The sequence below is a fragment of the Mobula hypostoma genome, chromosome 1 (genome assembly GCF_963921235.1).
Source record: "Mobula hypostoma chromosome 1, sMobHyp1.1, whole genome shotgun sequence".
Taxonomy (NCBI): domain Eukaryota; kingdom Metazoa; phylum Chordata; class Chondrichthyes; order Myliobatiformes; family Myliobatidae; genus Mobula; species Mobula hypostoma.
In genome coordinates, this window is record NC_086097.1 from 203,252,129 (window position 1) to 203,268,920 (window position 16,792).

The 16,792-nt window shown below is 47.3% G+C and overlaps 1 protein-coding gene across 3 annotated transcripts in view; it reads right to left on the reverse strand.

Moving 5' to 3' along the window:
* Nucleotides 1-16,792, reverse strand: part of prkdc (protein kinase, DNA-activated, catalytic subunit) — a 303,035-nt gene that overhangs the window by 276,511 nt on the left and 9,732 nt on the right. For all 3 annotated transcript variants that reach the window (XR_010019774.1, XM_063063262.1, XM_063063255.1), the window contains exon 2: nt 3,531-3,607. Coding sequence is in view for 2 of the 3 variants with exons in the window: in XM_063063262.1 (XP_062919332.1) it covers nt 3,531-3,607 (77 nt within the window). In the remaining variant the exon portion in view is untranslated. The remainder of the gene's footprint in view (nt 1-3,530; nt 3,608-16,792) is intronic.

Consider the following 16,792-nt stretch of genomic DNA (forward strand, 5'->3'; position numbering starts at 1 on the left):
TTGAAATAATCAATTAGGCTTGCCTCAGTTCATGTTACTCTCACCTGAGGCAGTGGGTTCAAGATCAGTTCATGCACTTTTATGTTGCTTGAAATTCCAGCATCAGCAGATTTCCTCGTGTTTGAGTTCATGCACATATTTGTTTTCCATTACTCAAGGGAAATTGGGATCATTCTGGAAACTGTTTTCCAATGAGTCTCACTAGAGAGGATTATTAGGGGCAGGATTTAGGAGCACTTGGAAAACCATTGCTGAATTAGGTAAGTCAGCATGACTTTGTGCCTGGAAATCATCTCTTACTAACTTGGTTAAGTTTTTCGAGATGATGAAGTGATTGAGAATGTTGCCTACTTGGATTTTAGAAAGGCATTTGACACAGTCTCTCATGGGAGGTTCATTCAGAATATTAAGCTGCATGGGATCCAAGGTGAAATGGCTGTTTGCATTCAGGATTGGCTTGCCTATAGTAGACAGAGTGTGGTGGTTGAAGGGACTTTTCCTGACTAGAGGACTGTGAATAATGGTATTCTGCAGGAATTAATATTGCCACTGTTGCTACTTGTGATTGTATATATGCATAAAACCCAGATGAAAATGTAGATGGGATGATGATGTGAAGATATGTTGATGTTGGGTCTGCTAAAAGGCACAGAGGATTATAGATCAGTTGTAGATGTGGTTACAGAAATGGCAGATGAGAGTTTAACGTGACCAAGTGTGGCACTTTGGAAGATTAAGTGTAAAGGGCCAATACACAGTTAATAGTAAGATCCTCAATAGCGATGATGTGCAGAGGGATCTTGAGGTCCAAGACCTTAGTTTCCTGAAAGTGGCTACACAGGTTGATAGGGGTGATTATAAAAAAAAGTCACATTAGATGTGCTTGCTTTTATTAGTCAAGGAAATCAGTTCACAAGTCAGGAAGTTATGTTGCAGACTGTGGTAGTATAGTGGTTAGTGGGATGCTATTACAGCCCGTGGCGTTCCGGAGTTCAATTCCACACGGTTCTGTAAGGAGTCTCTGCACGTCCTCCCAGTGGAATGTGTGGGCTTTCCCCAGGTGCTCTGGTTACCTCCCACAGTCTAACGATGTACCGGTTAGGTTAATTGGTCATTGTAACTTGTCCTGTGATTAGGTAGGGAGTAATCAAGGCTTCGGAGACGAGGGTGCAGAAGAGACTTACCTGATTGCTGTCTGGATTAGAGGGGAAACGTTATAAGGAGAGCTTGGACAAATTTGTTTTTCTTTTGGTAGGGGTTGAGAGATCTGATAGAAGCTTATAAAATTAAGAGAGGCATAGACAGAATAATCTGCCAGTAAGTTTTTCTTGGGGTTGAAATGGCTAATACCAAAGGCATGCGTTTAGGTGAGGGGGTTCAGTTCAAAGGAGATGTGTGGGATAAGTTTTTATTTCTACACAGAGAGTTTAAGTGCCTGGGATAGTCCCGGTGGCAAATAAGATAGTGGTTTTTGAGAAGCTCATAGATAGGCACATGATGTAGGAAGAAGGGATTAGCTTAGTTAGGCATTTAGTAACTAATTTAATTAGTCTGGCACAATATTGTGGACTGAAAGACCTGTTAAATATTCTTTGTAATAGACTGACATATCAGTGCTGTACTGAGGGTTACTCTGTTGAAGATCCTGCCTTCTAGATTAAATATTATATTAAAGATTTAACTATTCTCTCAAGTGGATATAAAAGATCTCAGGGTACTACTTTGAAGAAGAGTAAATTAGTTTTATTAAAAGAGCAAAAGAAAGAAACAGTTTTGCTCTTCAAAGTAGTGCCCTGAGATTTTTTTTATTTCTAACAGAGGGAATAGATAAGTTTTTGATATAGTATTTCATCCAAAAGGGAGGACCTTCAATAGATTAAAATTCCTACAATACTAGTACGCCAGTCTAGATTACAGAACATTGCACAGAGTCTGCTCATTTCTCCTTACCATCAATTTACTCTTTTCCAAACCCATTTTGGCTAAATTGGCTATTTCATTTGCCACGTTATAATAGGAACCATGTTTCATTAACAGTGCTGTGCTCTGGACTATCCTGTGGTTGTGAAAAACAGCAGGATAACTTACAGGACTAATTACAGATATAGCTAGAGAAATAGCAGATGGGATTTCACCTGGGCAAATGCATGGTGTTGCACATTGGGAAGTCAAATACAAGGGAAAGGCATAAATTTAACAGTAGGACTCTTAAAAGCACTGATGTGCAGAAGGATCTTAGGCTCTTGTCCATTGATCCCTAAAAGTGGCAATTCCTGTAGAGAAGAGTGGTAATGAAGGTTTGCCATTATACTGTGTGGACTAGTGGATATCAACCATCAAGAAAGGTTGAACAAACTTAAGATTGTCTTCTCTGGAGTTTCAGAGACTGAGGGGAGACCTGATAGAAGTTTAGAAAATTATGAGAGGCATAGATAGGGCAGACAGTCAAAAAATTTTTCCCAGAGTATGAATGGCAAATGCAAAAGGGCATAGCCTTAGGACAAAAGGGAGAACATTTAAAGAAGATGTACAGGGCAAGTTTTTTCCCCCCACAATGAGAGCTGAAGGTGCCTGAAATGTGCTTCCGGGGATGGTGGTGGAAGCAGACATAATAATGCTGTTTAAGAGTCTTTTAGATAAGCACATGAAAATGCAGGAGTGGAGAGACATGGATCACATCCGGCAAAAGGGATCAGTTTAATTTGGCATCCTGCTTGACACAGACATTGTGCGCCAAGCTGCCTGTTCCTCTACGTTAAACACATCACACATCAGAAACTGCGGAATTAAACATCTTGGCATGAAAAAACATTAAATGAATGGTGAGGGATTGCATAGCTCTGGGATACAAAGTCTTCAGGGTACCCTAATGCTTGATTCCCAAATAGCTAGCTTGTAAGAATTGCAAGAAGTTATGAAAGCTAACAGAATGTTTTGCATATTGTGAGAAGCTCTCAATTTGAAAGTAAGGAGGTCATGCTTCAGTTACATATGGCATTGATGAGGCAAGACCTGGAATGTGGTACATTGTACTGGTCTCATTATAAGTACAGTATATTAATCAAAGGAAACAATTCAGAGAAAGCTTACTCGAGTGACACATGAAGTGGTTGGGTTGCTTATGGACAGGTGTGGCTTGTATGCTCTGGATTCAAGAGAGAGGGTGGAGTTGATTGAAGCAGAAAGGTCCTGAGGGTTTTGAACAGCACGGATGTACTGAGGATGTTTCCTCTAGTAGAAGGTTCCAGAACTAGTGGTCACCGTGTAAAAAATAAATGGTCACTCGTTTGAGTGTAACATGAGGCAATTCCCTTGCTCAAAGAGCAGTGAAGCAGACTTTGAATGTTTCGAAAGCAGAGGTGGATAGTTACTTGATAAGCAAGGAATGAAAAGTTATCACAAGAAGGGAGGACACAGTCACAATCTGATCGATCACAATCTCACTGAATTGGCTGTGGCCTACTCCTACTACTAATCATTTGCTGATATGTACACAAAGAAATGTAGACTGGCTCTCATGGAAAACTTACATCTTCATTGCCAAGTGAGTTGCGAAGGAAGATCAGTAATCCTTGATCCTTGGAGAATATCAAAGAGGTGTGCAGAGCTGCATATAAACAACAGAAAAGGGAAAATAAACTATACAAGGAACAAAATTTGGGCCACAAAAGACTAATACAAAAACACAACTAAATTTGAATAAAAGTAAGATCTATGGAAAAAAATGTAACGTCAAGAGCATTTTGTTATTAATACTTGTTGAATTTAATCACTGCCCATTACAATCTGCTAAGTATTATAACAAATTAGGGTTCAAAAAGAAGATTAAACTGCCAGTGGCAGCAACAAAATCAAAGTGCAATTTATATATGCTACCTTATACTTCCTTGAGATTTATTTTCTTGCAAAACAAAAAAAAAGAATTTTTTTTCCCGTTCACAGGATATGGGCGTCACGAGCTCAGCCGGCATTTATTGCCCATCCCTAGTTGCCCTTGAGAAGGTGGTGATTAGCTTGAATCGCTGCAGTCCCTGAGATGTAGGTACACCCATTGTGCTGTTAGGAATTTACAAAAAAACATACAGGAACAAAGGTTGACAAACAACCAGTTTGCAAAAGAAGCCAAATTGTGCACAAAAAAAAAGAGAACGTAAATTGTATAGAGTCTTTGAAAGTGAGTCTGTAGCTTGTAGAATCAGTCCAGAGATGTGGTGAGAGAAGTTATCCTAGCCAGTTCAGGAGCCTGATGGTGTCCCGGAGCCTGGTTGGGCAGTTACAAACTACAGGAGTATTTACTATCACTGAGTCTTTTGGAGGAAGTGAAATTCCTTGGAACATCAAATGATTGCTTTTCTTTACCGCACCATGCTTCAAACAACCAGTGATCAAGACTTGCTTCCAACAATTCAATGTTTTTGTGAACCAATCATTATCAATGATTCAACAGCATCTTAGCATACCCAAGATGCACACATGGAACAATGGTCACTAATTTAACATCGTAGGCCTCCCAACTCCGAACTATAAGCTCAATTCTCACATTTTCCATCTGTCTTTCATTTCAATCCTTAATACTTAAATAAACCAGGAATATAAAACAGGTGATTCTTTTACAATCTAAAACAAATGCAACAAAATCGCATAACACAATATTACTGTACAAACAGAATTCCACACTCAAGCTGAAACAACAGTCCCTGCCATGAGGCAACACAAAGTACAAATCAATATTCCTCATTCTGAACTCCTGACTCCAGACAATGGCATGTGTATATTCAGTGACCTTGGAGCGTTTTCAGGGGAAAGAAAGGGATATTTGAGCCACTAACTTCATTCCTTCAATGGCCAGACACACAATGTGGGAATGTGAAATTAAAGAAGCAAAATGTGTTCACTTACATATTACCTTTAATAAAATAAACCTTTTGCACTGGTTAGCAAGAGAAACTGACTTCAACTACCTTCATGTAGCTCATGATAAATCTAATAATAGTTAGCAAAAAGGAGGGCGCTGAGATTTTTAAAGCGAGAAAATTACAGCATACTGGAAACATCAGGGAGTTTCAGGAATCAGACGGAACTTGTAGGCCCTGTTTAATGCTCATTATGTTACTGGTGGTTGGAGCAATAATGAAGGTCCTCCATCTCAGGTGGTGTTCAGGGCTTCCTTCATCATGTCAGTAGCTTTCACAACCATCAGTCACACAGGTCAAGGGTGGCGACTCAGGAATACTGTCATACTCAGATGGAGAAGAATTTTTCATGGTCCTTATCGCTGATTATTACAGCAACTTCAGGATGAGGGTCTCTTCAGGAGCAATTACATCAACCTGGCACAAGGTGGAGATCGGCATCATCACAGGGTGCACTATCTCAGTGACACTGTTCTCCCTAGCCATGAACATGCTCACTAAGTCTGCTGAACCAGAGTGCAGAGGGCCCAGAATGAATTCCACTCAACGGCAACCACCTATCAGGGCATTCATGGATGACCTCACAGTCACCACAGAATCAGTCCCAGGCTGCCGGTGGATTCTGCAAGGTCTCAAAAAGCTGGTGGAGTGGGCCCAGATGCGTTTCAAACCTGCCAAATCAAGATCGATGGTGCTGAGGAAAGGGAAGGTGAAGAACAAGTTCCGGTTCAGCATCGCAGGCACAGCCATCCCAACCATCACAGAAAAGCCAGTCAAGAGCTTAGGCAAAGTTTTTGACAGCTCTTTAAGGGACACAACATCCATTCAGGCAACCTGCACTGAGTTGGATGGCTGGCTGAAATCTGTGGACAAGTCTGGCCTACCTGGGAAGTTTAAAGCCTGGGTGTATCAGCATGGCATTCTTCCCAGAATCCTGTGGCCCCTCCTCGTCTACGCAGTTCCAATCTCGACAGTCGAAACCTTAGAGAGGAGGGTTAGCAACCACCTCAGGAGATGGCTGGGGCTGCCAAAGAGCCTGAGCAGCATCGCACTCTATGGACACCACAACAAACTGCAACTGCCCTTCAAATCCTTGGAGGAAGAATTCAAGGTAACAAGAGCCAGAGAAGTGCTACAGTATAGGGAGTCAAGTGACCGGGTGGCTGGAGCAGGGATCCAAGTAAGTACTGGCAGGAAGTGGAGGGCAGAGGAAGCTGTTCAGGAGGCAGAGGCGAGACTGCGTCACAGGAGGCTGGTGGGAGTGGTCACACGAGGCCGAGCTGGGCTAGGATCCTTTCCAACTCCCCAAATGGGCACCAGAGGGAAGGAAAGGCGTCGTCTAGTTCAGGAGGAGGTGAGAGCAGTAGTGGAGGGGATGAGAGCCTGCAAGGCAGTGGGAATGAAGCAACAGGGAGCTTGGACAAGATGGGAGAATGCGGTTGAGAGGAAAATGACCTGGGCTGATCTTTGGAAAGCCGAACCACACCGCATCCAATTTCTCATCCAGGCAGTGTACGATGTGCTTCCAAGCCCATCAAACCTGCACACATGGGGCAAGGCAGAGTCATCTGTGTGCCCACTGTGCTCCAAGTGAGGAACTCTGGAGCACATCCTCAGCGGCTGTGCAAGGGCACTTGGTGAGGGACGGTACAGGTGGAGGCATGATCAGGTCCTGAGGACCATCGCTGAAGCTGTCAGCGCAGGAGTTGAGTGGACGAAGCGGTCCCGACCCTCCAAGCAGACCATTGCCTTTGTCAGAGCTGGGGAGCAGCCAATACCTGCCAAAAGAACATCTGCAGGCATTCTGACCTCTGCAAGGGACTGGCAGCTGTTGGTGGACCTCGAAGGGCAGCTGAAGTTTCCCAACCATATCGCAGCTACCACCCTGCAACCAGACATTGTCCTAGTGTCTGAGTCTACTAAGCAAGTGGTGCTGCTGGAGCTGACAGTCCCACGGGAAGATAGCTTGGAAGAGGCCTTCGAAAGGAAGCTCTCCAAGTACGCAGGACTGGTCAGCAAATGTCAGCAGGCTGGATGGAGAGCGAGGTGTCTCCCAGTGGAGGTTGGTTGTAGGGGATTCGTAGCCCGTTCTTTAGCATTTTGGGCATCGAGGGAGAGAGGAAGAGGAAAGCCATCCGCAGTACCACCGATGCGGCAGAGAGGGCCTCAAGATGGCTGTGGCTCAAAAGAGGGGAGCCATGGAGTCATAAGTAGCTAGCCACCTGGACACAAGCTGGGGTCTGGTCAGCCCCGGCTGGGTCACCTGGAGGAGGTTGTATGATGTTGAAAGACCCGAAACACCCGATGATTCCAGGAACATCACTGAAGATGTGTCCAGAAGTATCAATAGATGTATGTACACAGTCCATAAGAATTTTGCTTTACCAGTCAAGAGTTCTTAACCCTGAGCTGATCTCTCGAACCTGGAGGACTGGTGGACCACCCTTAGTGTGGCCTCTACTCTTTGACCTGTTTAGCAAGGGTGACCCTAGCAAGAGCCAAAGCATTAAACCCTGACTCCAGCCGACATAGCACTTCAGGTCATTGAGGCATGCAATCCTCCAAACCCAATGACAAGGTTGTGATCCTCTTGGGGGAGTTTTTAGTATTGAGTCAGGAATAAGTAAACGAAGTGTCCAATGTGATTGATTCAATTTTATGAAAGAGATGGCTCATCAATAACTTAATATCCAGAAGTAGTCTGGCAATACTGGAGCAACAATGAAGTAAGTGGAGGAATAAAGGTCTGGGCAGTATATCATCAGTGCATAAGGACTTCAAAATAAAAGACAAAGGATCAAGTCACAGGGTGCTTCACAGATGATCATCTGGAAGCAGGAACAGTAAGAAAAATATGTCTGGCGCACACTGACTATAGTAGGGCAGCTAAGCATCAAGCAACTGAGGATGAGCAGATGGCAAAGGCCAGTGAATGGAATGAGAATGCTGTGATTTATCAAGTGAAATCTGGTGTCAATAGAGCTCAGAAAGGACAATGAAGGATGTATTGAACCACCATGGTCAGGAGGTTATCAGTGATAGCATCCATAAAGGTACACTGCATGGAGCAGGCCCTGTCACACAATTGGCGAATACAAATTGAAGTAGGTACAGAGGAGATGTCAGGAGTAAGTTTTTTTTATACAGAGAGTGGTGAGTGCGTGGAATGGGCTGCTGGCGACGGTGGTGGAGGCGGATACAATAGGGTCTTTTAAGAGACTCCTGGATAGGTAGATGAGCTCAGAAAAATAGACAGCTATGGGTAACCTTAGGTAATTTCTAAGTAATACATGTTCGGCACAGGATTGTGGGCCGAAGGGCCTAAATAGTGCTGTAGGTTTTCTATGTTTCAAACCTAAGTGCCCACCTAAACTAGTCCCATTGCCCATGTTTGGCCCATATCCCTCTAAATCAAGGGTTCCCAACATGGGGGTCCATGGCACAAAAACGGTTGAGGAACCCTGTTCTAAACAATTCCTATCCATATACCTATCCAAATGTCTCTTAAATGTTGTTATGTACCTGCCTCAATTAGTTTCTATGGCAATTTCTTCCATACATGCACCACCTCATCTCTCTTTTAAATCTTTCCCCTCTCACCTTAAATCTACGCTATTTCTTCATTCCCCAACCCTGCGGAAAAGACTGTGTGTGTGTGTGTGTGTGTGTGTGTGTGTGTGTGTGTGTGTGTTTATGTGTGTATTCACCCTATCTATGCTTCTGTGGCGACCCATTTTCTAGCACACACGAACCGGCTCACAACAGCGTGCGCAGGCAGAGGGCCGGCAGCAAAAAGGGTGCCAGGCCATCTTCACCAGCAGGGGGAAAATCCTGCACGCGGAAAGGGTCTGGGAATATGCATTCCCCACAGCAATCCCGCCCCAGGGAGGGTGGGAACGGGAAGGCTTTAAAGCGGGCCGCGAAGTTTGAATAAACCTCTTTCATCGCGACTCTAACTCGCCGACTCCATGTGGTTATTCTAGCGCTGTGTGTAGCACACCGCTACAATTGGTGACCCCGACGGCCCAAATGATATTTGGACCAGAGATGACCGACGCCGCATTTGTTCATGCAGTTTCGTTAAAACTGCCAAGCTTCTGGACGCTGCGACCCCATTTATGGTTCGAACAAGCAGAAGCTCAATTCCACATTCGGCAGATAACCTCGGAATCCACTCGCTACTACTACGTGCTGAGCTCCCTTGACCAGGAGACAGCTGCACAAGTTGAGGAGTTTATACAGTCGCCCCCGGAGGACAGCAAATACACAGCATTCAAAGCCCTGCTCATAAGGACTTTCGGACTCTCACGGCGCGAACGAGCACGCCGCTTAATGCACCTGGATGGTTTGGGAGACAAGCCGCCGTCAGCATTAATGAACGAGATGCTGGCCCTGGCTGAAGGACACAAACCCTGCCTCATGTTTGAGCAGGCATTCCTAGAGCAACTGCCCGAGGACATATGCCTGCTGCTGTCCGACGCAGATTTCAGCAACCCCCTGGGAGGTGGCGGCCCGAGCAGATGTGCTGTGGAATGCCAGGAAAGAGAGGGGGCGCCCGTCGCACAGATCACCAAGCCGCGTGCCCAACGACAGACCAGACCAGGCCTGGCAGCAGAGCCTACAAAACCCGGCGACGGGAGTGAAGAGCCCAATGAACAACGGTGTTTCTACCCACCAGCGGTGGGGCACAGAGGCCCGCCACTGCAGACCACCCTGCAAATTCCCAGGAAACACCAGGGCCAGCCACCGCTGATGGCTACGGCGGCTGGCCATCAGGACAGCCTCCTGTACGTCTGGGACAAGCAGTCGGGACGCCGCTTTTTGGTCGACACCAGAGCGGTGATCAGCGTGTTACCTCCAACGAGTTATGATACCCGCAACAGAGAACCGGGACCCACCCTGAGGGCCGCAAATGGCAGCATAATATGAACCTACGGCACCCACACGGTGCGGCTACAGTTCAGCTCCAGCCGGTTCACGTGGGACTTCACACTGGCCGCCGTGGCCCAACCCCTCCTGGGGGCGGATTTTCTACGAGCCCACAGCCTGCTGGTCGACCTGCAAGGGAAGCGATTAGTCCACGCCAAGACTTTTCAAACGTTCTCCCTGGGTGAAGCACAGTTGCCAGCCCCACACCTGGACTCCAACACACTGTCCGACGACGAATTCACCAGGGCCCTGGCGGATTTCCCATCAGTACTGACACCGCAGTTCACGGCAGCCATGCCCAGACACGGAGTACAGCACCACATCCCGACCCAGGGACCACCCCTCCACGCCCGTGCTCGAAGGCTTCCCCTGGACAACCTCCGACTGGCGAAGGAGGAGTTCAAGAAGATGGAGGAATTGGGGATCATACGACGGTCCGACAGCCCATGGGCCTCCCCCCTTCACATGGTGCCCAAGGCAACGGGGGGCTGGAGACCATGCGGTGACTACCGCAGACTGAACGAGGCTACAACGCCAGACCGCTACCCTGTGCCGCACATTCAAGACTTCGCAGCAAACCTACACGGCGCAAGGATCTTTTCCAAGGTAGACCTCGTCCGTGGATACCATCAAATCCCTGTACATCCGGACGACATCCCCAAAACAGCACTTATCACCCCGTTCGGACTTTTCGAATTCCTCCGAATGCCGTTTGGTCTAAAGAATGCCGCACAGACTTTCCAGCGGCTAATGGACGCGGTGGGACGCGACCTGGACTTTGCATTCATCTATTTGGACGACATCCTCATAGCAAGCAGTAGTCGGCAGGAGCATCCGTCCCACCTCCGCCAGCTCTACTCCCGCCTGAGCGAATTCGGCCTTACAATCAACCCAGCCAAATGCCAGTTCGGTCTCGATACCATCGACTTCCTGGGCCACAGGATTACTAAAGACGGGGCAACCCTGCTGCCCGCCAAGGTAGACGCGGTCCGCAACTTCCCCCAACCCAACACAATCAAAGGCCTGCAGGAATTCGTGGGTATGGTGAATTTCTACCACCGTTTCCTCCCCTCAGCAGCCCGAACCATGCGCCCCTTGTTCACTCTAATGTTGGGTAAGGGCAAGGACATTACCTGGGACGAAGAGGCCGCAACCGCTTTCGTTAAAACCAAAGAAGCCTTGGCAAACGCCGCGATGCTAGTGCACCCCAGAACGGACGTTCCTACTGCCCTCACGGTGGACGCATCCAACACAGCGGTCGGTGGAGTGCTGGAACAACTCATCGAGGGTCGCTGGCAACCCCTGGCATTCTTCAGCAAACACCTACGACCGCCTGAACTCAAATACAGTGCTTTCGACCGGGAGCTATTGGCACTATACCTGGCAATCCGGCATTTCAGGTACTTCTTAGAAGGTAGGCCCTTCACCGCGTTCACAGACCACAAACCGCTTACCTTTGCGTTCACTAAGGTGTCCGACCCCTGGTCGTCCCGCCAGCAGCAACATGTGTCCTACATCTCCGAGTACACGACGGACATCCGGCATGTCTCTGGAAAGGACAACGTCGTGGCGGACGCACTATCCAGACCTACCATACAGGCCCTGTCCCAGGGGGTGGACTATACAGCGCTGGCAGAGGCACAGCAGACAGACGCTGAGATCCCCAGTTACAGGACTGCAGTCTCCGGTTTGCAGCTCCAAGACCTCCCCGTAGGCCCAGGTGAAAGGACCCTCCTATGTGACGTAGCTACTGGCCAACCCCGCCCCGTCGTCCCAGCAGCCTGGCGCCGGCGGGTTTTTGAGTCCATTCACAACTTAGCGCACCCCTCCATCAGGACAACCGTCCAGCTGGTCGCCAACAGGTTCGTGTGGCATGGGCTGCGTAAACAGGTCAGTGAATGGGCCAAAACGTGCATGCAGTGCCAAACGGCCAAGGTGCAGCGGCACACCAAGGCTCCACCGCAGCGGTTCGAACCCACCCGCCGGAGGTTCGACCACATCCATGTGGATATCGTGGGGCCCCTGCCAATGTCGCGAGGAGCGCGGTACCTCCTAACTATGGTAGACTGGTTCACCAGATGGCCAGAGGCAGTCCCGCTCACCAACACCACCTCCGAATCCTGCGCCCGAGCACTGATCGCAACCTAGGTAGCCCGCTTCGGGGTACCGGCCCACATTACCTCCGACAGGGGCGCCCAGTTCACCTCCAGCCTGTGGTCGGCTGTGGCCAACCTTTTAGAATCGCAGCTACACCACACAACTGCCTACCACCTACAGTCTAATGGACTAGTGGAGTGCTTCCACCGTCACCTAAAATCGGCTCTCATGGCCCGCCTGGAGGGGCCTAACTGGGTGAACGAGCTTCCTTGGGTCCTGCTCGGAATCCGCACGGTGCCCAAAAAGGATCTGCACACCTCGTCGGCCGAGTTGGTGTGCGGCGCACCCCTGGTCGTCCCAGGAGAGTTCATACCAGCCCCAAGCGGGCAGGAGGAAGAACCCACAGCAGTCCTGGACAGACTACGGGAGAGGCTCGGTAACCTGGCCCCCAAACCCACTTCACAGCATGGACAGAGCCCGACCCGCGTACCCAAAGACCTGCAGAACTGTAAGTTTCTTTTTGTACGACGGGGCGGACACAGGGCAGAGCACCGCTACAGTGGCCCTACGAGGGGCCGTTTAAGGTGATCAGGAACAATGGGTCCACGTTCGTGCTAGACATTGGGGGGAAGAGAGGAGGTTTTCACGGTGGACTGACTCAAACCGGCCCATGTGGACTTGGCGCAGCCGGTCCAGGCTCAGGCACCACGGCGCAGGGGCAGACCTCCCAAACAGAGGCCGATCCAGACTGTGGACATTGGGGGAGGTATCGCCAGTTCTGGGGGGGGGGGGCGGTATGTGGCGACCCACTTTCTGGCACACACAAACCGGCTCACAACAGCGCGCGCAGGCAGAGGGCCGGCCCCAAAAAGGGCGCCAGGCCATCTTCACCAGCAGGGGGAAAATCCCGCGCGCGGGAAGGGTCTGGGAATATGCATTCCCCACAGCAGTCCCGTCCCAGGGAGGGCGGGAACGGGAAGGCTTTAAAGCAGGCCGCGAAGTTTGAATAAATCTCTTTCATCGCGACTCTAACTCGCCGACTCCATGTGGTTATTCTAGCACTGTGTGTAGCACACCGCTACACTTCCTCATTATTTTAGACACCTCTATAGATCAACACTCCATTCTCCTGTGGTCCAAATGAATAAAGTCCGAGCCTGATCAACCTCTCTCCATTACTCAGTCCCTCAATACAGGCAATATCCGTGTAAATCTTTTCTTGCGTTTTATTGTTTACCAGCACTGCACTTTCTCTGAAGCTTTTACACTTTAATCTTGTTTTACTTCAAAGTATTGTGTGATATGGATTTGTTCCGTATGAACAGGATGCAAGACAAACTTTTCACTGTACCTTGGTATAAATAATAAACCAACACCAATACGAATCATGGTATCTTCCCTGTAGCAGGGTAACCATCACTGATTGTACTATTACAGCGGTCCCCAACCCTTTTTGCACCGCAGACCGGTTTAATATTGACAATATTCTTGCGGACCGGCCAACCGGTGGCGGGGGGGGGGGGTCGGGGGTTGGTATTAATCACAACCGGAATATAGGTGATAAGTCAAATATGAGTCACTTATAAGTGGCTAATACACTCAATTTTGTTTCTAAAAGGGTTTATCTAATGAATTTAATATTAAACACAGCGCATATTTTCCTCGCAGGAATATAGTGATAAGTCAATAGCATCATAACATTTTAAGTAACATTTGGATATTAAACACACAGCGCATATTTTCCCTGTATGAACATATAAAATCATTACTACACACCAATATCGCTGAATCAGTGAGATCCTTTTGGATCTCCCCCTCCCCCTCCAACTTTCAAATCCCTTACTCACTCTTCCTTCAGTTAGTCCTGACGAAGGGTCTCGGCCTGAAACGTCGACTACACCTCTTCCTACAGATGCTGCTTGGCCTGCTGCGTTCACCAGCAACTTTGATGTGTGTCGCTGAATCAGTGGGAGCCCTGGGCTTGTTTCCCTGCAACAAGACAGTCCCATCGAGGGGTGATGGGAGACAGCAATACTCGAAGGGGGCGCCTTATGTCCAGTCTATTCCGCAATTTAGTTTTCGTTGCATTTATTACAGAAAACCCCGCTCCGCAGAGATATGTTGGAAATGGAAGCAACGTTTTCAGTGTTTTCGTGGCTATCTCAGGATATTCAGCCTTGACTTTGATCCAGAATGCCAGCAGAAATGTTATGTCAAACATACTTTTCAGCCCACCGTCATCTGCAAGCTCGAGGAGTTGATCTTCTTCCCGCGCTAACATGGATGACGCATGCGTAATGACCTCACGTGCGTTCAAGTTCAACAGTAGGCATGACAGGGCATGAGGAAAGGTGCAGCTGACTCATATTGTTTCATATCGCCAAATCATATTGTTTCCTCGCAGCCCGGTAGCACATGCTTTGTGGCCTGGTGGTTGGGGACCACTGTACTATTAGACCATAATGTCATAAGCTATAGGAGCAGAATGAGGCCATTTGGCCCATCAAATCTGCTCCACCATTTCATCACAGCTGACCCAATTTTCCTCTCAGCCCAAATCTCCTGCCTTTACCCCATATCCCTTCACGCCCTGACCAATCAAGTATCTATCAACCTCTGCCTTAAATATACATAAAGACACAGCTGCCTATGGCAAAGAATTCCACATATTCACCACTCTCTGGCTAAAGAAATTCCTCCTTATCTGCATTGTAAGAGTATGCCCCTCTATTCCGAGGCTGTCCCCTGGGGACTTAGACTCTCCCACCAGAGGAAGCATCCTTTCCACATCCACTCTATCAAGGCCTTTCACCATTCAATAAGTCTCAATGAGGTCACCCCTCACTCTTCTGAATTCTGGTGAATACAGGCCCAGAGCAGTCAAACAATCTTCATATGACAAGCCATTCAATCCTGGAATCCAAATGTTGCCTCACCAATTTCTTGTACAAGTGCAACATAACATCCCAACTTCTATACTCAAGTTACACGTGTAACAAACTCATTCGTAAGGCCAATGATGTTGTGGGGATGGAACTGGACTCTCTGACGGTGGTGTCTGAAAAGAGGATGCTGTCCAAGTTGCATGCCATCTTGGACAATGTCTCCCATCCACTACATAATGTACTGGGTGGGCACAGGAGTACATTCAGCCAGAGACTCATTCCACCGAGATGCAACACAGAGCATCATAGGAAGTCATTCCTGCCTGTGGCCATCAAACTTACAACTCCTCCCTTGAAGGGTCAGACACCCTGAGCCAAAAGGCTGGTCCTGGACTTATTTCTTGGCATAATTTACATATCACTATTTAACTATATGGTTTTATTACTATTTATTTATGGTGCAACTGTAACGAAAACCAATTTCCCTCGGGATCAATAAAGTATGACTATGACTATTTATTGTCAAAGAATGTATAAATGATGCAACCTTGAGATTTGCTTGCTCACAGGTAGCCACAATGCAAGAAATCCGAAAGAACCCAATTAAAGAAAAAAAAATAAAAAGACCAGCACAGCAAGAGAACGAAAGAAAATACAAATCATGCAAACACTGGAAGCGAACAACAGCATTCCAAAGCAAAATTGAGCCCTCAGATCCGAATGTCCTGACTGATGAAAGCCAGCAAGCCAAAATGCTTCACCACTACCCTGGGTAACTGTGACACACTTTCACAGAACCATATATTTATACTCCTAGATCCCTCCCTTCAACAACGATCCCAAACGCCTACCATTTACTGTGAAAGTCCCACCCTGATCTGTCTTCCTAGAATGCAATAGCTCACACTCATCTGAACTGAACTTCATCTGTCATTCCTCAATCCAGGTACCCAGCTAATTACAATACCAATATAATTCTTTATAATCTTCTTCATTGTCTCCTAACAGATCTATTTTTAGTGATATCTATACGCTTACTAATCGTGTTTTTGTGGCTTCACCAACATTGTTGATATTGATGACAAGTTACTATGGGCCTTGCAACAGTACCTGAAGTACACCACAAACATGAGCCTCCTGTCTAAAAAGTTAATTTTTCATCTTCATTCTCCACTCTCTTCAAGTCAATTGCATGCACAAGTAATTTGGTCTCCCTGGATCCCACGCGATCTAATTTTCTATAGCAACCTACGACATAGTACAATCTGTGCATGAGGGCTGATTCTGGGGAATTCACATATTCTCACACAATCTCATTGGCTTTTGAGGGGTGCTCCAATTTCCTCTTACAAAGATGAGCTGGTGGCCAAATGGTTACTACAAATTACCCTTTAGTGCGGAGATAAAGGGAAGCTGTGGAGTATGTGAGGAAAAGTAAGTTGACCCCAGGAATGAAAGGGTTAATGTATGAAGAGCGTTTGATGGCTCTGGGCTGTACTTGCTGGAGTTTTGGAGCATGAGTGAGAATCTCATTGAAATCTATTAAATATTGAAAAACATAGATAGAACTGACATGGAGAGAATGTTTCCTACAGGATCAGCAAGCATGACCTCAAAATACAAGGACGCCTCTTTAGAATATAGATGAAGAGAAACTGGCCAGAGGGTGGTGAATCTGTGGAATTTGTTGCCACAGACAGCTGCGGCAACTGAGTCATTGGGTATATTTAAAGTGGAGATGGATAGGTTCTTGATTAGTAAGGCTCTGTAAGGTTACAGGGAGAAGTCAGGAGAACGGTGCTGAGAGGGCTAATAAATCAGCCTAATTCCGCTCCTATGTCTTACCGTCTTATTATCAAAGGTTTTACTGAAATATTATGTCTACTGCCCTGCCCTCATTAAACATCTTGGCTAATTCTTTAAGGGAATCAATTAAATTCTTGAGCCATGATTGCTTGAAGCCATACT